The sequence below is a fragment of the Erinaceus europaeus genome, chromosome 16, assembly GCF_950295315.1.
Source record: "Erinaceus europaeus chromosome 16, mEriEur2.1, whole genome shotgun sequence".
NCBI lineage: Eukaryota > Metazoa > Chordata > Mammalia > Eulipotyphla > Erinaceidae > Erinaceus > Erinaceus europaeus.
This window is the reverse complement of record NC_080177.1, coordinates 3,599,507-3,624,675: the sequence shown is the minus strand read 5'-3', so window position 1 is coordinate 3,624,675 and position 25,169 is coordinate 3,599,507. Positions and strand designations below refer to the sequence as shown.

The window sequence follows — 25,169 nt, the reverse complement described above, 5'->3', positions numbered from 1 at the left end:
CAGACACGCGTGCACAGAGACACGCATGCAGAGACACACGTGCACTGACACACGAACACAGACACAGACACACATGCAGAGAGACACGCACACGCATGCAGACACACGTGCACAAACACGCATGCAGACACGTGTGCACACACAGGCACATTCATGTGTGCATGCACACAGACATGCATACACACACGTGCGCGCGCACGCAGACACCCCTGCAGACAGGTGCGCACACTTTGCACAGGTGTGTACACGTATAGACATGCGTGCACGCGCACGCATACAGACCAAGACACCTTTTCTCTGCCGGTCGGCTTCCAGAATTCTCCGCATGCCTTACCTCTCAGGCCTCTAAGACTCCGAGATCACACGCACCCCGCACCCCCTGAATTTGGGGCCCTCTCCCTCCCCACAGGACATGGGACCCACTGGAAAGAAATAAAATGCGGCCCAGGTGGTGATGGGCTGGGTAAAGTGATGGTCTTGAAGGGAGAAGGTCCCAGATTCGGTCTCCCCCCCTCTCTCCCTCCCTCTCTCTCTCCCTCTCTGTCTCTCCCTCTCTCTTCCTCTCTCTCTCTCCCTCTCCCTCTCCCTCTCTCTCCCTCCCTCTCTCTCCCTCTCCCTCTCCCTCTCTCTCCCTCTCTCTCTCTCCCTCTCTGTCTCTCCCTCTCTCTTCCTCTCTCTCTCTCCCTCTCCCTCTCCCTCTCTCTCCCTCCCTCTCTCTCCCTCTCCCTCTCCCTCTCTCTCCCTCTCCTTCTCCCTCTCTCTCCCCCCTCTCTCCCTCTCCCTCTCTCTCTCTCCCTCCCTCTCTCTCTCTCCCTCTCTCTCCCTCTCTCTCTCTCTCTCTCCCTCTCTATCACTCTCTCTCTCCCTCTCTCTCTCTCTCCTCTCACACACACACACACACACAATAAAACAAAAACACAAATTGTGGTCCGGGAGGTGGCGCAGTGGAGAAAGCACTGGACTCTCAAGCATGAGGTCCTGAGTTCCATCCCCAGCAGCACATGGACCAGAGTGATGTCTGGTTCTTTCTCTGTCTCCTATCATTTCTCATGAATAAATAAATAAATTCTTTTAAAAAAAGAAATGAATAAAATAAGCATATTTTAAAATATTTATTTATGGGAGTCAGGCGGTAGCTCAGTGACTTAAGCGCACGTGGCACAAAGCACAAGGACCAGGATAAGGCTCCCCACCTGCAGGGGAGTCACTTCACAGGCAGTGAAGCAGGTCTGCAGGTGTCTGTCTTTCTCTCCCCCTGTGTCTTCCCCTCCACTTCATTTCTCTTTGTCCTATCCAACAACGACGACATCAATAACAACAACAATAGTAACTACAACAATAAAACAAGGGCAACAAAAGGGAATAAATAAATATTTTTTTAAATTTTGAAAATTTATTTTCTTTTGTTACCCTTGTTGTTTTATTGTTGTGGTTGGTATTGATGTCACTGTTGTTGGATAGGACCGAGGGAAATGGAGAGAGGAGGGGAAGACAGAGAGGGAGAGAAAGACAGACACCTGCAGACCCGCTTCACTTCTTATGAAGCGACTCACCTGCAGGTGGGGAGCTGGGGGCTCGAACCGAGATCCTTACGTCGTGCGCCACCTGCGCTTAACCCCCTGTGCTACCACCCGACTCCCAAAATAAGCATTTTTCAAATGAATAAATTGGGGCTGAAGAGGCAGCTCAAGCTCAAGACTTGAAACTGTAAGGTCGTGGCGGGTGGAGGGGAGGCTTCTAGCCAGTAAACAGGAAAGCTGTTCACGTGATTATCATTAATGCAAAGAGCTTTTATGCCTGAGGCACCAAAGGTCCCACGTTCAATCCAGTCTAATAATCAGAGCAGAGGGAGAGATGGAGGAAGGGGGGGTGAGGGAAAAAAAAGAAAAGAAAAGATTAAGACAATGAGATACCTCTTCACTCCTGTGCTCCTGTGAGAATGTTATACATCAGAAAGGACAATAACAACAAATATTGGAGAGGTTATGGGGACAAAGGAACCCTCCTGCACTGCTGGTGGGAGTGAAAACTGCTTCTATGACCCTGCAGCTCCTCTCCTGGGGATGTAGCCTAAGGAACTAGACATACCCACCTAAAAGACCTGTGTACACCTATGTTCAGAGCAGCACAATTTGGAAGCACCCAAGTGTCCAATAACACATGAGTGGCTGAGAACGTTGTGTTGTATATACACAGTGGAATACTACTCAGCTATTAAAAATGGTGACTTCACCTTCTTCACCTCTTGGATGGAGCTTGAAGGAATCATAGAAAGTGAGATAACTCAGAAAGAGAAGGATGAATGTAGGATAATCTCAGTCATAGACATTGAGAAATAAAAACAGGGCCTGGGGGGAGTCCAACAACGAACGAACGACATCTACAACAACAAGGGCAACAAGGGGGAAATGGCCTCCAGGAGCAGTGGATTCATGTGCAGGCACCGAGCCCAGCAATAACCCTGGAGGCAAATAATAATAATAATTTTTCATAATTTATTTTTTAATTTTTTAATTATCTTTACTTACTTATTGAATAGAGACAGCCCGAAATTGAGAGGCAAGAGGGTGATAGAGAGGGAGAGAGACAGACACCTGCAGCCCTGCTTCACCACTTGTGAGGTTTCCTCCTGCAGGTGGGGACTAGGGGCTCGGACCCGGGTCCTGGCGCACTGGAACATATGCTCTCAACCAGGTGTGCCACCACCTGGCCCCTGTAAATTTTTATTTATTTATTTATTGGATAGAGACAGAGAGAAATTGAGAGGGAAGGGGTGATAGGGAGAGAGGCAGAGAGACACCTGCAGCCCTGCCTCACCATCTGTGAAGCTTTCCCCCTGCAGGTGGGGACCAGGAGCTTGAACTCGGGTCCTTGCACTCTATGGTGTGAGCACTTAGCGCCTGGTCCATAAAATGATTTTTTTTAATGTGGGAGTAAGGTGTAAGGTGGGAGTCGGGCGGTAGCACAGCGGGTTAAGCGCAGGTGGTGCAAAGTGCAAGGACGGGAGTAAGGATCCCAGCGAGTCACTTCACAGGCGGTGAAGCAGGTCTGCAGGTGTCTGTCTTTCTCTCCCCCTCTCTGTCTTCCCCTCCTCTCTCCATTTCTCTCTGTCCTATCCAACAATGACGACATCAATAACAACAACAATAATAACTACAACAACAATGAAAAACAACAAGGGCAACAAAAGGGAAAATAAATTAATTAATTAATTAAAAATGTGTAAGTTTCTAAATTTGATCCACGACACCACTTGTGCCAAAGTGATGCTCTGGTTCTCTCTTTTCCTTTTATTAAGGAGCAAATACAGGGCTGGGGTGCCAGCATAATGGTTCTACAAAAGACATTCCTGTCTGCGGCACCAAGGTCCAGGCCCCGGCACCACCACAAGTAGAGTGTGACCGGTGCCGTGATCACTGAGCTTCTGTTACCAGGTCCCAGAGTGGCGACAGCATTTGGAAATATCTTCCCACATTCTGAAGGTGGTCCTTCCCTTTCTTGATAAGCACTTTTAAGCCCAAAATGGTTTTTCTTGTATTTTATTTTTTACGAGAGCACTGCTTGTAATAAAAATTCCATAACATAGCTCAAAAGTAACCGAAGAACAAGACCTGAGGCCGCATGGAGGTAGGGAGGTACCTTGACTGTACGTTAACGGGTCACTGGCCGATTTCTCCCAGGCCTGCACATACTTGTCCCCCAGCACCCAGCTCAGCTTTTATCACTTTCAAACTGGGCACGGCACAAGCTGACCAGTTACGGAGTCCAGGTGAGAGCAACTGGCTACCATCAGACCCGCGGAAGTGGGGTCCACCAGGAGCCTACAGACTTTTCATTTCATGCTAAGCTCTGGTTTATGGTGGTGTGTGGAGGGGGTTAAACTTGGGACTTTGAAGCCTCAGGCACGAGTCTCTGCATAACATTATGCTATCTACCCCCACCCTCTTTTTTTTTTCTTTTTTAGAAAGCTTTAAATTTTTTTAGATGATTTCTTTTTTTTCTCTCTTTTTTTTTTTTTTAAAGATTTTATACATTTATTAATGAGAAAGATAAGAGGAGAGAGAGAAAGAACCAGACATCGCTCTGGTACATGTGCTGCCAGGGATTGAACTCAGTACCTCATGCTTGAGAGTCCAATGCTTTATCCACTGTGCCACCTCCCGGACCACCCCCGCCCTCTTCTTTATCCAGTAGGTGAAGTGTATAGGGAATGAGTTATACACAATAAAGTTGTCCTTAAATTTGTTAGGCAAATTCAAATGATTGTATAAAAGGCAACTGAAGGGGGGTAGGTAGCATAATAGTTATGCAAAAAGACTCCAATGCTTGAGGCTCCAAAGACCCAGGTTCAATTCCTGCACCACCATAAGCTAGGGCTGAGCAGGGCTCTGGTGAAAGAAAAAGATATTGAAGGTTGCATCATCGTCGGCATAATGGTTATATAAAAAGGTTCTCATACCTGAGATCCCAAGGTCCCAGGTTAGTTCCCTGCACAGTGATAGCCAGAGCTGAACACTGCTCTTGTAAAGATATCGAGATACGTGGTCCCGGAGGTGGTGCAGTGACTAAGGCATTGGACTCTCAAGCATGAGGTACTGAGTTCAATCCCCGGCAGCACATGTACCAGAGTGATATCTGGTTCTTTCTCTCTCTCTCTCTCTCTCTCCTTATCTTTCTCATTAATAAATAAATAAAATCTTAAAAAAAAAGATATCTAGATACATATGTACATACGACTGATTGAATGGAGGTGGGGTGAGAGGTGTCTATGGCAGTTCAGAGAAGGTGTCAAAGCTGGGATGAGGGGAGCCAGAAGGGAGCCAGGTAGTGGCGCACCTGCTTGAGCGCACCAGGACCCAGGTTCGAGCCCCCGCTCCCCACCTGCAGGGGGAAAGCTGAATGAGCAGTGATGCAGGGCTGCAAGTGTCTCTCTGTCTCTCCCTCCCCTTTTGATTTCTCTCTGCCTCTGTCTAATAAATAAATAAATAAATGAAAATAAAATAACCCTCTCTGTGCCCTTCCTGGGCCTCTCCCACCCAGCGGACGGGAGTCCATCATCATGCCTTCGCTAAAGCGGCCAAGCTCCCAGGGCTGGCGGCGCGGGGGTGGCAGCCGGCCGGGCCTCTCTGTCGCCCTCTGCTGGCAGCGGCAGGGACGGCGGGGGCGCCAAAGGTGTCTCGTTTGCATACCCACAGTGCACCGCTTCCCGCACAGGTTCGAAGGGCTGAATAAAAAGTCCAGGTAGGTGGTCTCCGCCTATACCTCCAAAAATTAAACTCTCTCTATCAAAATCCAACTGAAGACCTTTAACGGAGCGCCACATTTTGCTGCGGACGAAACACCATCACCTTACTAGGAGTGCTTTTTACCCGATATGGGAACTAGGCAGCGAGAAGAGCATACTCTGGTTTCTCTTCAGATCGCATAAATCTTTCGCCTTTTACTAAAGATTTCCGTGGAGAGGAACAATTCTGAGTCATACCTAATTTTTTGAGGCCTTGTCTTTACAAGGCTACTTGACGCGGTACAAACAAAAGATGAAGCTTTGTGGGTGGCCTTCAGAGGTGCAGTTTGCCAGACTAGCTCAAAGCCAGGTGTCCAATCGTAGGGAAGTAATCGAGTCATGAAACAAGGATGCGGTCCTTTCTTTAGAACTCCTATCACCGCTATAAACAGTCACTGTTGGTGTTGTGGTTTCGCACATTTTTTTAATTCTTTTTTTATTATTATTTTTTACAGCTGCAGGGAAGACAGAGAGGAGGAAAGATAAACAGCTGCAGACCTGCCTCACTGGGGTTCGAACCGGGATCCTTACTCCAGATCCTAGAGCTACAGTAACACCTTTAGTGGGAGTTTGTTGCCAGAGATCAAAGTGATTATCTACTTTAAAAAAACAAAGTATTAGGGCAACAAAAGGGAATAAATAAATAAAATAAATATAAAAAAAAAAAAGTATTTATTTAATCATGAAGATAGAAGGAGAGAGAAAGAACCAGACATCACTCGCAGGACCTCATGCTTGAGGATCCAACGCTGAACCCACTTGGCCACCTCCTAGACCACATGATTATCTAGGTGCCAGTGAGGCCTGCAGGAGGCTAGCAGGGAACACGACTATCTAGGTGCCAGTGAGGCCTGCAGGAGGCTAGCAGGGCTTCCTGAAGTTTAACATTTAGCAGCTAGTCTCAGCCCAGGACCCAGCGGGCTTTTGTGGGGGTGACACCACAGCCGTGTGACAGACTGGAGGCTTGGGACCTCCCCCAGGTTCTGGCTAAAATGTTACTGGGGGCCCAGGGGGTGCCAAGCGCAAGGACCCATGTAGTGTAGGGATCCCGGTTGGAGCCCTCGCTCCCCATCTGCGGGGGGGGGGGGGGGGGGAGTCACTTCCCAGGCGGTGAAGCAGGTCTGCTGGTGTCTGTCCTTCTCTCCCCCTCTCTGTCTTCCCCTCCTCTCTTGATTACTCTCTATCCTAACCAACAATAATAACAAGGGCAACAAAAGGGGGAAAACGGCCTCCAGAAGCAGTAGATTCATGGTTCATGGTGCAGGCACCAAGCCCCAGCGATAACCCTGGAGGCAAAAAATAAATAAATGAAGAAGAAGCCTCACAGGGGCAGAGGTAGACAGCATAATGGTTCTTCTTCTAGCGTTTGCCCTTCTTCCGTAGCCAGTCAACAGCATCAGGTTGAGCCTGATGTAAAGTTTCGAGCCCTCCTTTGAATCTGGAGAGGTGGCAGTCGTTGACTATGTGGGTCATAGTCTGTCTGGAGCCGCAGGGGCAGTTCGGGTCGTCTCTGGCTCCCCAGCGATAGAACATAGCAGCGCACCGGACATGGCCTGTTCGATAGCGATTGAGGAGGGCCCCATCATAACGTGCTAGGTCAAAGCCGGGTTGACGCTTGCAGGGGTCTGTGATGAGATGTTTGTTCTTGACCTCAGCTGACTGCCAACTCTGTTTCCAAGAGACTGGAACAGAGAAGTTCAGTGTAGGCGTAGGGGACCAGATTGGGTGACGAGACGTCAAGCGTTGGACAGGGTGGGCGAAGATATCCACGTATATTGGCAGGTCCGGTCGAGCGTAGACGTGGGAAATGAACTTAGATGATGCCGCATCCCGACGAATATCTGTTGGGGCGACGTTGCTAAGAACTGGCAGCCATGGAACCGGGGTGGAACGGATGGTTCCAGAAATGATCCTCATGGAGGAGTATAATTTGGAATCGACCAAGTGGACATGGGGGCTACGGAACCATCCTGGGGCACAGTATTCTGCAGTGGAATAGCAGAATGCCAGAGAGGATGATCGCAGTGTGGCAGCGCTCGCGCCCCATGAGGAGCTGGCCAGTCTTGCAATGATGTGATTCCTCGCGCCCACCTTTGCTGCAGTTTTTATGAGATGTTCGTGAAGTGACAGGGTGCGATCGAGAGTAACACCAGGATAGACTGGCTGGGCTTCATGCCGGATTCTCGTACCGCCAAGCTGCACATTAAGCTCACGCGAGGCCGAGGCATGGCGTAGATGGAAAACAGATGATACCGTTTTTGCAGTGCTAGGGATTAGTCGCCATTTTTTACAGTCATCAGATATCAGAGACATGTCTTTCGTGAGTGTTTCCTTGAGGATGTCGAACTTGGATGCCTGAGTTGCACAGCAGATGTCATCGGCGTAGATGAACTTCCTTGAAGAAGTTTCTGGGAGGTCACTGATGTAAATATTAAATAGCGTAGGAGCCAGAACAGAGCCCTGGGGGAGGCCACTTGAGACAGGTCTCCATCTGCTAGACTTGTCACCCAGATGCACCCGGAATCTTCTGTTTTGGAGAAGAAACGATATAGTGTTGGCCACCCATGGAGGCAGGCATCTTGAGATCTTGACTAGGAGACCACGGTGCCAGACTATGTCATAAGCTGCTGTGAGATCAACAAAGACAGCACCCGTCTTTAAATTCTTCTGGAATCCATTTTCAATGTAAGTTGAGAGGGCCAGGGCTTGTTCACAGGTAGATCTTCCTGGGCGGAAACCAGCTTGGGCGGGTGACAGGAATTTCTCTGTAAGAGGAGAAATACGTGACAGAAGCAGCCTCTCAAGGAGTGTGTAACACACGGAGAGGAGAGAAATTGGTCTATAGCTGGCGGCCAGTGTTGGGTCTTTCTTTGGTTTCAAAACCGATATTATTTTCGCACGACACCAAACTTTGGGCATAGACTCAGATTCCAAGATGTGGGACAGGAATGAAGCGAGCCACTTCTTTGCCGCATAATGGTTATGCAAACAGACTGTCATGCCTGAGGCTTTGAAGTCCTAGGTTTAATTCCCTGCACCACCATAAACCAGAACTGACTAGTGCTCTGGTTAAAAAAAAAAGAGCACATGGCGTGAAGTGCAAGGACTTACGTAAGAATCCTGGTTCGAGCCCCCAGCTCTCCACCTGCAGGGGAGTCGCTTCACAGGCGGTGAAGCAGGTCTGCAGGTGTCTGTCTTTCTCTTCCCCTCTCTGTCTTCCCCTCCTCTCTCCATTTCTCTCTGTCCTATCCAACAATGACAACATCAATAACAACAACAAGAAAACAAGGGCAACAAAAGGGAATAAATAAATAAATAAGTCTCACAGTGAAAAAGCTTTTCCTATTGTTCCAATCAAATTAGAATGTGTCTCTTTCTCATCTGGAATGAGTTGAAAGAATATTCATGTTTATTCATTAAGTTAAAAAATATTTAATAGAGGGAAGGAGGGAGGGAGGGTGAAAGGAAAGAGAAAGAGAGACACCACAGCTTCCTTCTATGGTAGAGGGCTGGGTTCGAACCTGGCTTGTGGACATAGCAAAACCGTGCACTGTCCTAGTGAGCTATTTTACCGGCCCAAATTATTTTATTTATTTATTGACACAAGGAGAGAGAGAGAAGGGTGAGGTAGAGGGAGAAACACACACACTGGCACATGCAATGCCACTGAACTCAGAACCTCATGCCTGAAAGTCCAGCGCCTTACCCACCTCCTGGGCTGCGGGTCATCTGTCTTGTGTGGTGACAGGTAATGAACAAAGACTCAGGTTTGACTCCCAGCCCCACCACTTGCTCCTCAGTTAACTGAATTCTGTTCTGTTGCAATTAGGGGTCTGTTCTGCCATCCACAAAGTGGGTGCTGGGGTGGGGGCTGCTCACCTCCCATGGCTGTTGGGGATCAAGGCCATGCTGGGAAGGTCAGAGCCAGGGCGTGCGGGTGCCCCCTCCCTGGGACACTCAGACTGTGGGTCCCTGTGGGCCCGGCACAGCTTTGCTCCCCTCTGCCCCCCACCCCACACCGGGTTCCCCCAGCCCCAAGCATAACTCAGCTCCCTTTGTGTGTTTCCAGAAAATGAGAAATCTCTCTCTCTCGGGGAGGAAATGAGGGGCCGGCTCTTCTCTCCCCGACAAAGGAAATGAATTCCAAGAAGGGTCCAGAAACCGGATCCTGGCACCAGGTCTGGGGAAGGGCAGTGGGCAGTATGGGTTTCATTATGTCATTAACCTTGACCTTTCCGGCTTCAAAGAGAGAGAGGCTGGCTGGCAATAAATCAGCGTCTGGCCTGGTCACTTCAAAGGCTGCAGGCCGCCCTGGAAAACCCCAGCTTCCCGCAGTGTGTAGGTGGGAAGGGGGGTGGGAGGAAGGCCCACCATGAAGCTCGGTGCACGTTCGTTGCTCTCACCCAGCAGGTGGAGGTCTTTCCCGTGTCCTGTGTGTGAGAGGGGGGGCGGGAGGTCCGGGAGACAACACGCGTGACCTTCCTGTGATCACAAAGCGACAGTGGGGCAGTAGGTGACGTTCCACCCTCCCCGGGCTGCCCTCTGCCTCAGAAGGATCTGGAGACCTGCCGGCAGCCTTTCCACACGGCCTCTATCCTGGGCTTCCCTTCTGAGGGAGCGTTTGGAGAGAATGCAAATTCTTATTTTTATTTTTTTTTTTGCCTACAGGGTTATCACTGGGCTCAGTGCCTGCACTATGAATCCACTGCTCCTGGAGGCTATTTTTCCCCTTTTGTTGCCCTTATTTTTATTTTTTAATATTTATTTATCCCCTTTTTGTTGCCCTTGTTTTTATTGTTGTAGTTACTATTGTTGTTGTTATTGATGTCGTTGTTGTTGAATGGGGCAGACAGAAATGGAGAGAGGAGGGGAAGACAGAGAGGGGGAGAGGAAGACAGACACCTGCAGACCTGCTTCACCGCCTGTGAAGCGACTCCCCAGGTGGGGAGCCAAGGGCTCAAACCCAGATCCTTACGCTGGTCCTTGTGCTTTGTGCCACGTGTGCTTAACCCACTGCGCTACCACCTGACTCCCCTGCAAATGCTTTTAAAGATGTATTTATAAGAGTAGGGAGAGGGAGAGAGATGGGAGGGAGAGAGAGCAGAGTCCTACTTGGCTCAGGCGGTGGTGGGGGGGGTGTTGAACCTGCAGCCTCTGGAGGCCTAAGGCCTGCAAGCTGATGCTCTAGCAGGCTGAGCAACCCCCCCCCCCCCCCCCCCCGCCCCGCCCAACACTGTCAGAAAAGGCCGCTTCAAGTGTATGGAGCTTGTCGTCCCCCAATGGCTGTAATCCCCACTGTAGCCACAGGGCGGCAGCAAACCGCTCCAGTTCACTTGCCCTGGGGAACAGAGATTGAGAGCTGGGTGCCGCGTGCTCAGTCCCCCAGCTCTCTCTGATCCAGGGTGACCAGGCATAGCCACCTTCAGGCCCGCCCTCTCCTGCGCCTCTGCCAATGCCCATCGCTCTAGGTCTCCTCCCATCCCCTGTTCCCAGGTCCCTCAGAGTGGATCGGCTCTGGGTTCCTCCCCAAAACATGCAGAAGGCCAGGGAGGCAGCATCAGGGTGATGCAAAGAGCTCTCACACCTGAGGCTCTCAGTTCAATCCCCAGCACCACCATCAGCCAAAACTAGCAGGAGGGAGAGAGAGAGAGAGAGAGAGATTTTGGGCTCAAGAGGTAGCTCTTGGATAAGACCTTGGACTCTCAGGTGTAAAGTCCTGAGTTGCACCCCTCCCGTTGCCTGTGCCAGAGTGATGCTCTGTCTCTCTCATTTGCATAAATAAAACTTCAAAAAATTAATATTTATTTTCCCTTTTGTTGACCTTGTTTTTTATTGTTGTAGTTATTACTGCTGTTGTTGTCGTCACTGTTGGACAGGACAGAGAGAAATGGAGAGAGGAGGGAAGACAGAGAGGGGGAGAGAAAGACAGACAGACACCGGCAGACCTGCTTCACCGCCTGTGAAGTGACTCCCCTGCAGGTGGGGAGCCGGGGCTCAAACTAGGATCCTTACGCCGGTCCTTGTGCTTTACACCATGTGAGTTTAACCCGCTGTGCTCCCAACTTTTTTTTAACTGTGCACAACTTCCCTGACTCGCCCACAGTGGACTGTAACCCCCCAGAACACAAGAGCCTTAGTGAACAGACCGGCGGTGTGCGGTGGCGGTGCGGCTCCTGCTGGGCCACCGGGCCTTGGGTCCAAGCCACCACCTGGTGACCGATGACCCGCTCAAACTCTTGGTGCCAGTGGCCAGCACCAGCCCCCCAGGCCCAGGACCAAGTGTGCGCACAGGATGCCAGCTCCCCAGAAGCAGACGTGCCACGGGGAGCAGACGCGCCGTTTCAGCAGCAGGGGCACTGACATCCAGAAGCCAGCTGTGTCTATACATCGCCTCCTCCTGGGGGCTAGGGGCCCCCTGAGACCTCTGGATCTTCAGCACAACTGCCTTGGAGCCAAGTCTCTCTGGTCCTGTTCTGAGCCTTGGAAGCCCCAGACACTCTGGGTTCTGATCCAAGACATCTGACCTGGTGCCCCCCACCCTCACCTCCCAGCCTCCCACCCCAGACCCTACAATGTCACCAAGACACAAAAGGTCACTTTGGCAAGTTTTTATTCGGTCAAAATGGGGACAGTGTGATAAAACCCAGGCTGAGTGGTCCCCAGCTCCCCTAAGGCCCTTCCTTCCTGTGGGAGAGGGGTTCTGAGATGGGGGCTCTGGACACCCACCACTATGGAAAAGGGACAGCCACCTGCCCCACATCCACATGGATGGACAGACCAGACGGGTTTTCTAAACAGACACGAGCCCCCTCCCACTTCTCCAGCCAACTAACTACAGTGGGTGGGTCCCCCAGAGAGCTGGGGGGGGGGGGCAAGATGGTCTAATCTCGTACTCCAGGAATCCACTTCTCTCTATATTTCCTTTTTTTAAAAAAAGTTCTTTCTGCTATTAAAAAAAAAAGTTTGAGTGTCACCAAAAATAGGCATTTGTTTCCCCAGCTTTTGTTGTCTTCTTCTTTTGCTAAGTCTCTCCAAGAACAACACAACAGGGAAAGCAAAACGCCGACAGAAATCCGTACACACACACTTTGTAGAAAAATAGCCGGCTCTGTGGACAGCAGCCACTAGTTGTTTTTGTTTGTTTGTTTTTTAGGGGGGGTGTCAAGCTGACTGTGCCCCAGGCTGGGGCGCCTGTGAGGAGACGCGCGCGCGCACACACACACACACACACACACACACACACACACCTACATTCTGGAGGGGACCCCGCATGCTGGGGCCGCGGGGCAGGCTGCTGGGGGGGTGCCCCGAGGAGGGTGGCCGAGGGGGCTGGTGGAGGCCGGTGGCCGTGGGCAGAGGAGGCACAGGCCGGGGTCACATGCTGGCAGGTGACACTTTTCTCCCTAGAACCTGTCTGCTCTCCTGTTTGGCCGTTTTGGCTTTGAGTAGGTCCACTTTGATTTCCTTGGCAGCTCATTCTCCTCTGGGGGGAGGTGGGGGGCTGTAGGCAGGAGAGGGGGGGCTCCCCCCACCCCCGGGGCCCTGAGGTAGATCTTCTCCGTCCACACCTGCAAACAGGGAGCTACATTTTTTTTTTTAACTTTTTTCTTTTTTAGACTCTGCGTAGGGCAGGGGCGGGGTCCTGACCAAGACCCTGAGGTAGGTGTGCACTGAGGCTGGTGGGGGAGGGGGCGGGGGGGGCACAGACCCCCCCCAGGACATTCATTCCGGCTGAGGTAGGTGCTGCGGATCCCAACAGCAGACATTCATCCTGAGAAATCACGGCGGGCGGCAGGTGGAGGCGGCATCATGGGCCCCCTAGCCCGCGGTGGGTTTTTAGGAGTCCAGTTCATCTTCCTTTCTCTGCCTCTTTCTTTTTAACAGGGAACTGCAAGTTCAGTCCCCTGTCACACGCACACCAGGCAGAGGGAGAGGAGGGTCCAGCGACAGGCTCCTGGGGGGGCCCTCCGGGTCCCCAGGGTTGGGGTTCGCTGCCCTGAGGAGACCCTTTCCCTGCAGCTCGCACGCCAGGAGCCACTTTTTCCTGTGACCTGAGAATGGGGGGACAACCCCCCCCCCCAGCCAGCCAGACACTGGTTATGGGTTCGAGTCAGCCAGCTGTGGCACCAGCGTTGCAGGAGGCGGGAGCGGCTGCCCTCCACCTGGCAGCCCTTCTGGGAGTCGGCCTGCGGGCAGGGCTGTCGGGGTGTCTGGGTGGCAGGCGGTGCAGGTGGGCTCGGGCGGCTGGGGTCCGAGTGGCCGCATGGGGATCTCGGTGTCCTCACCCGGGGCTGCGGGGACCTGCTGGGAGTGCGAGGGTCCCTCAAGTCCCTCCCAGCCTAGGTCTGGGGGTTACAGAGAGAAGCAGCCCCCCCCCCAAGTTGTCTGTCTGTCCCCCCTGCAGGTCGGCTGGAAGTCACCCTGTGGCCATGGAGCCCGGGCACAGGTGGCCAGGGTCCAAGGAGCCGGGGGAGGGGGAGACACTCACCGTGGGCTTGGGGGTCCCGTGGGGGTCCGGCCGCCCCGCTGCCCCCCCGACGGGAAAGAGTTGCTCCAGTTCCTTGGCGGCCTGGCCCCGCCGCGCCAGGGCCGCCCCGCTCAGCGCCAGCACGCCGGCTCCCCTGTGTCCCCGCGGGGCCTGCGGAGGTGACAGCTGGTTCTCCACGTCCTTACAGAGCAGGAGCCTGTGGGCGGGGCCTGTGTCGGTGGGGGCGTGGCCTCCGCCGCCCTCCCCGGAGGCCACGCCCCCAGGCACGCACCTGCCCTTCTGGCCGCAGAGCAGGAACAGGGCGCAGAGGACCGTGCAGGTGACGCCGATGTGGATGCCCACGACGAGGCCCGCGGTGGACGCCTGGGGGGCGGCTTCTTCCTTCCGGCATTCACAGGGAGGTCTCAGGGCTGGGGGTGGGGGGCCTGCGGGCTCAGCAGACTCTGGGGCCCCCCCCAGGCTCCTGCCCCTTGCCCTCCCCTCCACCCTCCGGACTTTTAAAAAGCATTTTATTGGGGCGAGGTGGTGGCGCACCTGCTTAAGTGCACATGTTGCAATGCGCAAGGACCCAGGTTCGAGGCCCTGGTCTCCACCTGCAGGGGGAAAGCTCTACGAATGGTGAAGCGGCGTTGCAGGTGTTTTTCTGTCTCTTTCCCTCTCTGTCTGCTCCTTCCTTTCGATTTCTGACTTTCGCTATCCAATAAATAAATAAAGATAATAAAAAATTTAAAAAACATTTTATTTATTTATTTATTTATGGTGGCTGGAGACAGAGAAATTGAGAGGGGAGAGAGACACCTGCAGGCCTGCTCCACCTCTTGTGAGGCTCCCCTCTGCAGGTGGAGGCCAGGGGCTCCAACCCAGGTCTTTATGCATTGTAACACGCCACTCTATTGGCTAGGTCACCATCCGGCCTTTTTCCTTTTCATTGAATGAGGTGTCGGGACTCAAACCCAGGACGTCAGGCTGGGTATAAGGTGTGAGCCCTGCCCGCGGAGCCACCCCCAGGCCCAAGGCCTTTGCTTCAGCCCCAGTTACCAAGCACTAACTCCGCGCTGGCACAGTGCTGGGGAGGCAGGTCAGCGGGACAGTACCAGACTTGCCTGCCCTGGGTGAGGGTCCCAGGATCAAGCCCTGGAGCCACCTTATGCCGGAGCTGAGCAGTGCAGTGGTCTCTGTCTCTGTGTCTCTCTTACATTCTCTCTCATGAATAGAAATTCTTTTTTTTTTTTAAGATTTCTTTTTCACTTAAAAAAAAAAATCTTTATTTATTTGATAGACACAGCCAGAAACTGAGAAGAAGGGGGAGACAGACAGAGAAGGAGACAGACAGACACTTGCAGCACTGCTTCCCCACTTGTGAAGCTTTCCCCCTGCAGGTGGGGGCCAGGGGCTTGAACCTAGGTCCTTGAGCACTGTTAACATGTGCACTCAACCAGGTGCGCCACCAACCAGCCCCAAAATTCTTTAAAAAAACAAAAAGGGAGGGCCAGGAAGTGGTGTACCTGATTGAGTGCACATGTTGCAAAGTGCAGGGACCCTGGTTCAAGCCCTTGACCCCCACCTGCAGGAGGTGGGGAGCTTCATGAGTGGTGAAGCAGGGCTGCAGGTCTCTCTCTCTTCCCCCTTCCCTCTTGATTTCTTTCTTTTTTAAAAAAAAATTTTATTTGGGAGTGAGGCGGTAGCACAGCGGGTTTAAGCACACATGGCAAAGTGCAAGGACCGGCGTAAGGGTCCTGGTTCGAGCCCCCGGGCTCCCCACCTGCAGGGGAGTCGCTTCACAGGCGGTGAAGCAGGTCTGCAGGTGTCTGTCTTTCTCTCCCCCTCTCTGTCTTCCCCTCCTCTCTCCATTTCTCTCTGTCCTATCCAACAACAACGACATCAGTAACTACAATAATAAAACAACAAGGGCAACAAAAGGGAATAAATAAATATTTTTTAAAAGATTTTTATTTATTAATGAGAAAGGTAAGAGGTGGGGGGGCCAGGCGGTGGCGCACCTGGTTGAGTGCACACACTACAGTGCACAAGGACCCAGGTTCAAGCCCCTCATCCCCCACTTGCAGGGGGAAACTTTAGGAGTGCAGGCGTCTCTCTGACTTTCTCCCTCTCTCTCTCTCCCCTCTCAATTTCTCTCTGTCTCTATCCAATAACAAATAAATAAAAGATTTTTTAAAAAGGTAGGAGGAGAGAGAGAAAGGACCAGACATCACTCTGGTCCATGTGCTGCCAGGGATTGAACTCAGGACCTCGTGCTTGAGAGTCCAACCCTTTCCCACTGCACCACCTCCCAGACTGCTCCCTCTTGACTTCTTTCTGTATCCAATAAATGACAAATAAAGAAATTAAAAATTCTAAAGACAGTCCATTTTATCTTTTTTAAGAAATACTTTAATGAGAGAGGAAGAGAAGTCCAGAGAGCCTGGAGCCCTGCTCAGCTCTGGCTGATGGTGGTGCAGGGGACTGAACCTGGATCCTTGGAGCCTCAGGCTTGAAATCCTTTTGCATAATCTCTATGTGTCTCCCCAACCCCCATTTTCCTCTTGTCTCAGCTCTTGTTTAATTTTATCATGGAGCCCTGGGGAAGGAACCCAGGGCCTCTCACATACAGGACGCCACTACTGAGCAGCTTCCTTGGGACAACTTTTAATCTCTCTCTTTTTTTTTTTTTATATTTATTCCCTTTTGTTGCCTTCTTTTTTTTTTATTGTAGTTATTATTGTTGTTGTTATTGATGTTGTCGGTGTTGGATAGGACAGAGAGAAATGGAGAGAGGAGGGGAAGACAGAGAGGGGGAGAGAAAGACAGACACCTGCAGACCTGCTTCACTGCCTGTGAAGCGACTCCCCTGCAGGTGGGGAGCCGGGGGCTCGAACCGGGATCCTTAGGCCAGTCCTTGTGCTTTGCACCAGGTGCGCTTAACCCGCAAAACTACTGTATGACTTGCTAATTTCTCTCTTTAGAGAGAGCAAGAGACAGAAAGAGAAGAGACACCACAGCATGGCTCCACTGCCATGAGCTCCCCCAGCGCTGCCCGCGGTGCTCCCATGTGGTGCCAGGGCTCTGACACCCAGGGCCTTTGTGCAGAGCCAGGTGTGTTGCTCTCCCCTCTCTGCCAGAGAAGGCAGTGAGTTCAGAGAGGTTCAGTCACTTGCCCAGAGTCACACAGCCCCTCCCCTGGAGTCCCTGCTCCCCGGGGAACGGGGCCTGCCCTCTGGGTGCCCTCACCTGCCCTCTAGGTGCCCTCACCTGCCCTCTGGGTGCCCCTCACCTGCCCTCTGGGCGCCCTCACCTGCCCTCTGGGTGCCCCTCACCTGCCCTCTGGGTGCCCTCACCTGCCCTCTGGGCGGCCCTCACCTGCCCTCTGGGTGCCCTCACCTGCCCTCTGGGCGGCCCTCACCTGCCCTCTGGGTGCCCTCACCTGACCTCTGGGTGCCCCTCACCTGCCCTCTAGGTGCCCCTCACCTGCCCTCTGGGTGCCCCTCACCTGCCCTCACCTGCCCTCTGGGTGCCCCTCACCTGCCCTCTGGGTGCCCTCACCTGCCCTCTGGGCGGCCCTCACCTGCCCTCTGGGTGCCCTCACCTGACCTCTGGGTGCCTCTCACCTGCCCTCTGGGTGCCCCTCATCTGCCCTCTGGGTGCCCTCTCCTGCCCTCTGGGTGCCCTCACCTGCCCTCTAGGTGCCCCTCACCTGCCCTCTGGGTGCCCCTCACCTGCCCTCTGGGTGCCCCTCACCTGCCCTCTGGGTGCCCCTCACCTGCCCTCTGGGTGCCCCTCACCTGCCCTCTGGGTGCCCTCACCAGCCCTCTGGGTGCCCTCACCTGCCCTCTGGGTGCCCCTCACCTGCCCTCTGGGCACCCTCACCTGCCCTCTGGGCGCCCTCACCTGCCCTCTCGGAGGCTCCCCGCAGGGACACGAAGCGGACAGTGGCGTTGCCCTCGCCCAGCTGGTTGTAGGCCAGCAGCCTGAGCTCGTACACGGCGCCAGGGTCTGGGGACAGCAGGCTGTGAGTGTCGCGGGCCAGGAGCCACCACCCCCACCGCCCGGGGCCCAGGCCCAGCCTCACCCAGCCGGCTGAGGTTGTAGGAGGAGGAGGTGCCAGGCAGCAGGACGGGCCCGGAGAAAAAGGGGGCGCTGGCCGGCCGGTAGAAGAGCTTGAAGCCGCCTCGGAGCTGGGCCAGGCGCGGCCAGGCCTCCCACAGCAGCTGCACGGTGGAGCTGCCCAGGCTGCGCACCGACAGCGGGGGAGCTGCTGGGGCTGCGGGAGGGTGGGGGCGCCTCCTCTGAGCTCCCCTTCCTGCAAGCCCACAGCCCCCGGGCAGAGTGCCTCCCCCCCCCCCCGGGCCTCACCTTCGCCCAGGGTGCTGGCCAGCACGGGAGCCGAGGCCAGGCCGGGCCCCTGCGCCGTGTAGGCCTCGATGTAGAAGCTGTAGGCCGTGAAGGGCTCCAGGTCGCTCACCAGGTGCTGGAGGGTGCTCTTGCTGAGTGCTTCCTGGTACTCGAGCTCAGGCGGGTCTGGGGAGGTGCAGGGGTGTAGGTGTAGGGGAGGGAGGTGCAGGGGGTGGGGGGCAGGCTCAGGGAGGGGTGCGGCCGCCCGGTCCTACCGGCCGCCTTCCGGATGTGCAGCACGTAGCCCACGATGTCCTGGATGGGCGCCCGTGGCTGCGCCCACGACACGCGGACCTCGGTGGGCGACACGGAGCACGCGCGCACGTCCTGCGGCGGCCCGGGCAGCCCCTCCGCCCACAGCACGGTCAGCCGGGCGCTGGCCTGTGAGGACCCCGCGCTGTTCTCGGCCACGCACTGGTAGATGGCCTCGTCCTCGGGGCCCACGCCGGAGATGGTCAGGGTGCTGGGGGCGAGGGCGGGGGCCAGGGCAGGTCAGCGCACCGGGAGCGTGTGGGGTCGGCGGGGGTAGCCGCAGCTCCCAGAGGCTGGCGTCCCACCTGGAGCTGTCCGCACATTAGTGGTGGAGCTGGGACTCGAACCCCAGACTCTGGAGCCCCCCAGTCTAGGGATCCCCTGCACCCCTGAATTCCTCGGGTCTCACCCCAGCACGCATGCTTTGCACGCAGGCAAAGACATGCACAAATGCAAGCATACACAAAACATGCAAACACATGTCTATTCGCATGCAAGTACGGTTCTGTGCACATGCACACAAAACACGTGTGCGATCATGCTTAAACTCGCACATGAAAACTTGGGTATATATGAAGGCACGTGTGCAAACACACACAGACATGTACACATAAAACACGTGCACACATGCCTGTTGTTGTTCCTCAACCGCACGTGAGCGCTGGGCCCCAGCACCTGCCCGTTCTTCAGCCAGGTGACGTGAGGGGGAGGCTCGCCCTGCACCTGGCAGGTGAACATGGCCGTGGTCCCCGCCGGCCTGGAGATGGACTGGGGGTGCTGCACGAACTCTGCGGGGGCTGCAGGGCCGGAGGGGTGGAGGTGTCATCAGCGAGGGGGGGTGCGTCCTCCCCCCAGAGAGCCCTGCAGGAGGCCCTGGGAGAAGGGGTCTTGTGCCAGCCGGACTGACAGGGGTGTGGGGAATGGAGAAAGAAATAGCCCTGCTGGGCCGCCCCATGAGCCCCCGTCACCCCCACCCGCTCTGCCAATCCCGGGCCTCAGGCTCCATTAACACCGGGTGCAGAGCTGTCCCGTCCTGTCATGTGGGCACATAACACTGGGGGAGGGGAGGTGACAACAACAGGCTCTGCATCCTTCCAACTGCCCCTCCCAGCCCCAGCCCAGCACCCCGGGGCATCCTTGGGGACAGTCCCCTGGACAGGGGACAGAAGGGCCCCGCAGCAGAGGCCAGACTCTTCCCCCCCCCCCCACCATGGGCAGGAATGTGGAAGCAGGTGTGACGGTGTGAAGTGCTAACTTGTGAATGAAAACAGCAGCAGGGGGACAGACAGCAGGGGGACTGGGAGGGAAGGATTACCAGCTGAGGCCATGAAGTGGGAACGACAGGGAGGGGACACTGGAAGGCTGGCAACAGAGATGTCTCTCTCTATATATATTTATTTACATTTTTTATATTTATTTATTTATTTTCCCTTTTGTTGCCCTTGTTTTTTTAATTGGTTTTAATTTTTTAATTGTTGTTATAGTTATTGATGTTGTTATATGTTGTTGTTATTGATGTCGTTGTTGGATAGGACAGAGAGAAATGGAGAGAGGAGGGGAAGACAGAGAGGGGGAGAGAAAGACAGACACCTGCAGACCTGCTTCACCGCCTGTGAAGCGACTCCCCCTGCAGGTGGGGAGCCGGGGGCTCGAACCGGGATCTTTACTCCAGTCCTTGTGCCTGGCACCACCTACGCTTAACCCGCCGCACTACTGCCCGACTCCCTATATGTATTTATTTATTAGTGGATAGACACAGAGAGAAATTGAGTGGGGAGAGATAAAGAGGAGAGAGAGACACCAGCAATCCTGCTTCACCACTCATGAAGCTTTCCCCTGGCAGGTGGGGACCAGGGGCTTGAACCCGGGTCTTTATGCATTGTAACGTGTGCGCTTAACCAGGCCCGGAGATGCATCTTCTTTGCAACACACAGGGGCGGGGCGGGGCGGGGCGGGGCTGGGCGCGGCGGGGCGGGGCCAGGGCGCTGAGGGGCGGGGCGGGGAGGGGCGGGGCCAGGGCGGGGAGATGCCGCGCAGCCCTCCGCGGGCAGGGGCGCCCTACCTTGCACCACCAGCCGGCCCTGCGCCGTCCTGCGCACGCGCGTCCCAGGCCTGTTGGCCGCACACACGTACACGCCCGCGTGCTGCACACTCACGTCCGAGATGATGAGGTTCCCGGTGCCCAGCACCTGGATGCCCTCCACTCCGATGGGGCGGCCGTCTGCGGGAGGTGGGGGGGGTGAGGGTGCACCCTGGGAGAGGGGCGCAGGGACATTGCAGAGCAACACCAAGTCCCCGGGCCTCAGCCTCTAGAGCCCTAGAACAAAGCTCCCTGCTGTGCCTGCAGCCCTGGGTTCGAGCCCCGGCCTTACATGGGAGCTCCATGACTGGATGGTGGAGGTGTGTGTGTGTGTGTGTGTGTGTGTGTGTGTGTGTGTGTGTCTTTCCAATCTCTTTCTGCCTCTCTCATGAAAATAAAATATTGTTAAAAAATATAAAAGAAGGGAGTCGGGCGGTAGCGCAGAGGGTTAAGCGCAGGTGGCACAAAGCGCAAGGACCGGCGTAAGGATCCCGGTTCGAGCCCCGGCTCCCCACCTGCAGGGGAGTCGCTTCACAGGCGGTGAAGCAGGTCTGCAGGTGTCTGTCTTTCTCTCCCCCTCTCTGCCTTCCTCTCCTCTCTCCATTTCTCTCTGTCCTATCCAACAACAATGACATCAATAACAATAATAACTACAACAATAAACTAGGGCAGCAAAAAGGAATAAACATTTTAAAAAATATATAAAAGAAAAATAGCTCTTAAACCCACTCCCCTCAAAAAAATAGAGAGAAAAGAGGGTGGGGGAGGCTCTGAGGTCTCACTTCAATACCCAATACTACCATAAGCCAGAGCTTAATAGGGCTCTGTTCCCCCCCCCCCCATTAAAATAAGGAAGCCAGGCAGTGGCACAACCGGTTAAGCACTCAGATTACCAAGTGCAAGGACCTAGGTTCAAGCCCCCGCAGGGGGAAAGCTTCATGAGTAGTGAAGCAGGTCTGCAGCTGTCTTTTTATTATTATTATTATCTTTATTTATTAGCCAGAGATAGCCAGAGATCGAGAGGGGTGGGAGAGATAGGGAGAGAGACAGAGATACCTGCAGACCTGCTTCACTGCCTGTGAAGCTCTCCCCCTTGCAGGTGGGGACCAGGGGCTCACACCTGGGTCCTTGCACACTGTAATGTGTGCGCTTAACCAGGTGCACCACCGCCTTGGCCCCATCTGTCTATCTTTCTGAAGCAGGTCTGCAGTTGTCTGTTTTTCTCTTTCCCTATTTCCTTTCCTTTCTCAATTTCTGTTCTATCCAATTTAAAAAAAAAAAAAGGAAAAAACCCAAAACCTAGATATACACCAGGTTCTGTGAGAGAGAGCTTATGTTCACACGTATCCATAAACTACTGCAAAATATATACCTGAAAGCAGAAGTACACTAGAGTTTGCAGTGAGTACCCCCCTAACACTTCCTCTCCACTATTCCAAGCTTCGGGTCCATGATTGCTCAACAATTTGTTTGGCTTTGTATGTTAACTCTCTTTTCAATCACCAGGTTCCAGATGCCATCAGGATACTAGCCAGGCTTCCCTGGACTGAAGACCCCACCAATGTGTCCTGGAGCTCCGCTTCCCCAGAGACACACCCTACTAGGGAAAGAGAGAGGCAGACTGGGAGTATGGACCGACCAGTCAACGCCCATGTTCAGCGGGGAAGCAATGACAGAAGCCAGACCTTCTACCTTCTGCAACCCTCAGTGACCCTGGGTCCATGCTCCCAGAGGGATAGAGAATGGGAAAGCTATCAGGGGAGGGGGTGGGGTATGGAGATTGGGTGGTGGGAATTGTGTGGAGTTGTACCCCTCCTACCCTATGGTTTTGTTAATTAATCCTTTCTTAAATAAAAAAAAAATTTAAAAAAAAGGAAAGAAGTGGCTGCTGGGAGCAGTGGATTCACAGTGCTGGCCCTGAGTCGCAGTGACAACCCTGGCGGCAATAAGACAAAACACATAAGAACAAAACAAGTCAATAATATATATGTGTGTATTTTAAAGACTTTTTTTTTTAGGAGGACTGGGATGTAGCACAATACTTCTGCACCAATACTCTCCTGCCTGAGGCTCACAGGTGCCCAGCACCACCGTCATCCAGAGCTGAGCAGGACTCCAGAAACACACACACACACAACAAAAGGAAAAAGCCAGGAAGCTAGCTCATCAGTGGCACACAGGGCTCACATGAGAGAGGCCCCAAGTTCAGTTCCTGGCACCGTTAGTGGTACTCGGTCCAGAAAAGAAAGAAGCAGGTCCTCCCCCAGCCAGGGCCCTGCCCCCCACTCCAGTCCTGGCACAGCAGCTCTGAGAGGCTTGGGCCAGGGGACCCAGTGAACTCTGTCAGCAGACCTGGGAGCCACCTGGGACCCCCGGGCCAGATGGTGAGGGTGCAGACCCCCAGGTCCCCACCCCGAGCTCATCCTCCGTGTGTGGGGTCCCCACCTGCCTCCCCAGACCTGCTTCCTGCAACCTGCCTCCTTTCATTATGAGCTTTATGGGGTCATCTAGGGGACACTGGGGGGACAGAGACGCCTGGCTCCGGGCTGCCACTGGGAGGGGTGTGAGACTCCAGGCTGGGGGGCAGGATTGGGGGGGCAGGGGCTAAAGGGCAGATGGGGAAGAGCAGGGGTGTGGGAAGAAGGATCTCCCAGGTATCCCGGGAGGGAGAGAATGTGTCTGTGGGTATGACCCCCAGACTCCCCCTCCTCCCACAGCCAGGGAAGCAGAACAGGGTCCCCCAGAGTTGGGGGCATGGGGGGCTCACCCAGGCGGCTCCAGGACACGATGGGGCGTGGGTTGCCAGTGGCCACACACTCCAGCACGGCCGTCTGGTGCACCGTCAGCGTGAGGTTCTCAGGCCCCACCAGGATGGCCGGCTCCTTGTAGGTGGGGGGACCTGAACCTGGGGGCAAAGGAGGGGGACACCCCAGTCCTTCAGTGAGGCTGGGTGCCCATCCACAGCCCCAAGACTGGAGGGATGGCAGAAACAGGTAGTAGCCCCATAAATGGGGCGCCAGGGACCCAGATAGACGGGGCTCGGACTGCCTCCGTAGGGGGTCGGGGGGACACAGGTGTCCTGAGCTTCTCTGCTGAACTTCTGGGGGAGTATGTCCCAGATGGAGTCTGAGGAGCCAGGGAACAGGGAGCTCTAAGGACTGAGGACCCCCCCCAGTGGCCCCCAATCCAGCTCCTGGATCCCTCCACACACAGTCCCCACAAAGGTAGCACCCCCAGGAAGGAATGATGATCTTAACTGATCTGATGGGGATGGGATCCAGTGGCCACACAGTAGTGTCCCTTCATGCCGAGTGTCAGAGGGGGGGGCTCTCTGGACCCAGAGGAGGGGTCTGGGGGGCTCTCTGGACCCAGAGGAGGGGTCTGGGGGGCTCTTTGGACCCAGAGGAGGGGTCTGGGGGGCTCTCTGGGACCCAGAGGAGGGGTCTGGGGGGCTCTCTGGACCCAGAGGAGGGGTCTGGGGGGCTCTCTGGACCCAGAGGAGGGGGCTGGGGGCCTCTCTGGGATCCAGAGGAGGGGTCTGGGGGGCTCTCTGGGACCCAGAGGAGGGGTCTGGGGGGGCTCTCTGGGACCCAGAGGAGGGGTCTGGGGGGCTCTCTGGGACCCAGAGAAGGGGTCTGGGGGGCTCTCTAGGACCCAGAGGAGGGGGCTGGGGGGCTCTCTAGGACCCAGAGGAGGGGGCTGGGGGGCTCTCTGGGACCCCGGAGGAGACCTCACCGGACACCGTGAGCCTCGCGCCATGGCTGACCCGCACGCTGGCTGAGTTGGAGGCCACGCAGTGGAACACGCCACTGTCCTCCTCGCAAAGGCCTGTGATCTGAAGAACGCCCTTGGGGAGAAGTGTATACCTGGGGGTGGGGGTGGGGTCAGCTGACCAAGGGGGCCCATCCCTGGGGACCCTCGGCTGCAGGGACGCTCAGAGCCACTGTGGCCGCCATAGACACCACCCAGCTTTGAGAGTGCACGCCCACTCTGGGGGGCCAGGGGGGTGCCTAGGAGCCTGTGATCCTCCAAACTGACACCCACTCCCCCCTTCCGTTAGCACTGCCCAGCATGCAATGGGGCATCAGGCTACACGCTCAGCTGGCTGAAGGGGGCCGACCTCAGAGCAGTGCCCCCTACCCCGCCCCCACCCTGCAAACCAGAACATTTGGGGGAGAGCTTTGCCCTTCACCCCCACCCCTGCCTGCATGCTCACCTCTCATTGGCTGTGTCGATGGGGACCTGGTTCTTCTCCCAGGTGATGAGGGGTTCGGGAAGCCCGTGGATCTGGCACTGGAAGCGGGCCACCCCTCCCTCCTCGACCACGGCCGCCTGGGGGTGCACGTGGAACTCCGACATGGCTGCAGAAAGGGGGGGGGGCGGCAGTGAGCCAGGTGGGCCAAGGAGAGGAGGGCTGGGGAGGGACGGGTCACGGGGCCCCATCCTGGTATCCCTGGAGGGGCAGATTCCAGGAGGTGACACCCTAATGCTGAGCCATGGTGGGAGACAGCCCCCCAGAGGTGGCCCAGGCTGGATCAGGGCACTTGGGGTGTGTGGGGGCATCTGTGGAATCCTCTAGCCAGGATGCTTCAGGCTGCACTGGGAGGGGGGGGGTCTCGTCCAAAGCTGACCCCCCCCAAGGCCAGTTCAAGTCCTATTCCCAAGCCCACCCTCTA

At 55.1% G+C, this 25,169-nt stretch overlaps 1 protein-coding gene and 1 non-coding gene across 8 annotated transcripts; one reads left to right on the top strand and one right to left on the bottom strand.

The window, feature by feature from the left end:
* The first annotated feature begins 5,399 nt into the window (after positions 1-5,399).
* Positions 5,400-5,514, top strand: LOC132533563 (U5 spliceosomal RNA). The gene has a single exon (XR_009545427.1). It is a non-coding gene; the product is annotated as a U5 spliceosomal RNA (small nuclear RNA).
* Positions 5,515-13,313: 7,799 nt separating this feature from the next.
* On the bottom strand, positions 13,314-24,863 carry IGDCC3 (immunoglobulin superfamily DCC subclass member 3). Of its 7 annotated transcripts, none has more exons than XM_060174305.1 (12): positions 24,710-24,863; positions 24,229-24,359; positions 23,261-23,398; positions 20,476-20,634; positions 19,045-19,210; positions 18,377-18,624; positions 18,123-18,287; positions 17,839-18,030; positions 17,658-17,762; positions 14,044-14,153; positions 13,773-13,922; positions 13,314-13,588 (listed from the first exon to the last, which is right to left on the bottom strand). In XM_060174305.1, exons 1-12 carry the CDS (start codon positions 24,850-24,852, stop codon positions 13,382-13,384), a joined length of 1,914 nt encoding a protein of 637 aa, XP_060030288.1. In that variant the 5' UTR covers positions 24,853-24,863; the 3' UTR covers positions 13,314-13,381. The 7 variants fall into 7 exon arrangements, 6 of the variants coding, with proteins under 6 accessions (XP_060030288.1, XP_060030286.1, XP_060030287.1 ...); XM_060174303.1 differs by having other exon boundaries at positions 13,773-13,968; positions 14,044-14,149; XM_060174304.1 differs by having other exon boundaries at positions 13,314-13,585; positions 13,773-13,968; positions 14,044-14,149.
* Positions 24,864-25,169: the final 306 nt, after the last annotated feature.

Bases quoted from the DNA above. Each gene is read 5' to 3' on its own strand.
- IGDCC3 (XM_060174303.1), bottom strand. From the start codon at position 24,852: ATGTCGGAGTTCCACGTGCACCCCCAGGCGGCCGTGGTCGAGGAGGGA. The intron at 24,360-24,709 runs GTGAGCATGCAG...CCCCACCCCCAG, and splicing joins ATCGACACAGCCAATGAGAG to GTATACACTTCTCCCCAAGG. The intron at 19,211-20,475 runs GTAGGGCGCCCC...CCGGCCCTGCAG, and splicing joins GGGCCGGCTGGTGGTGCAAG to CCCCCGCAGAGTTCGTGCAG.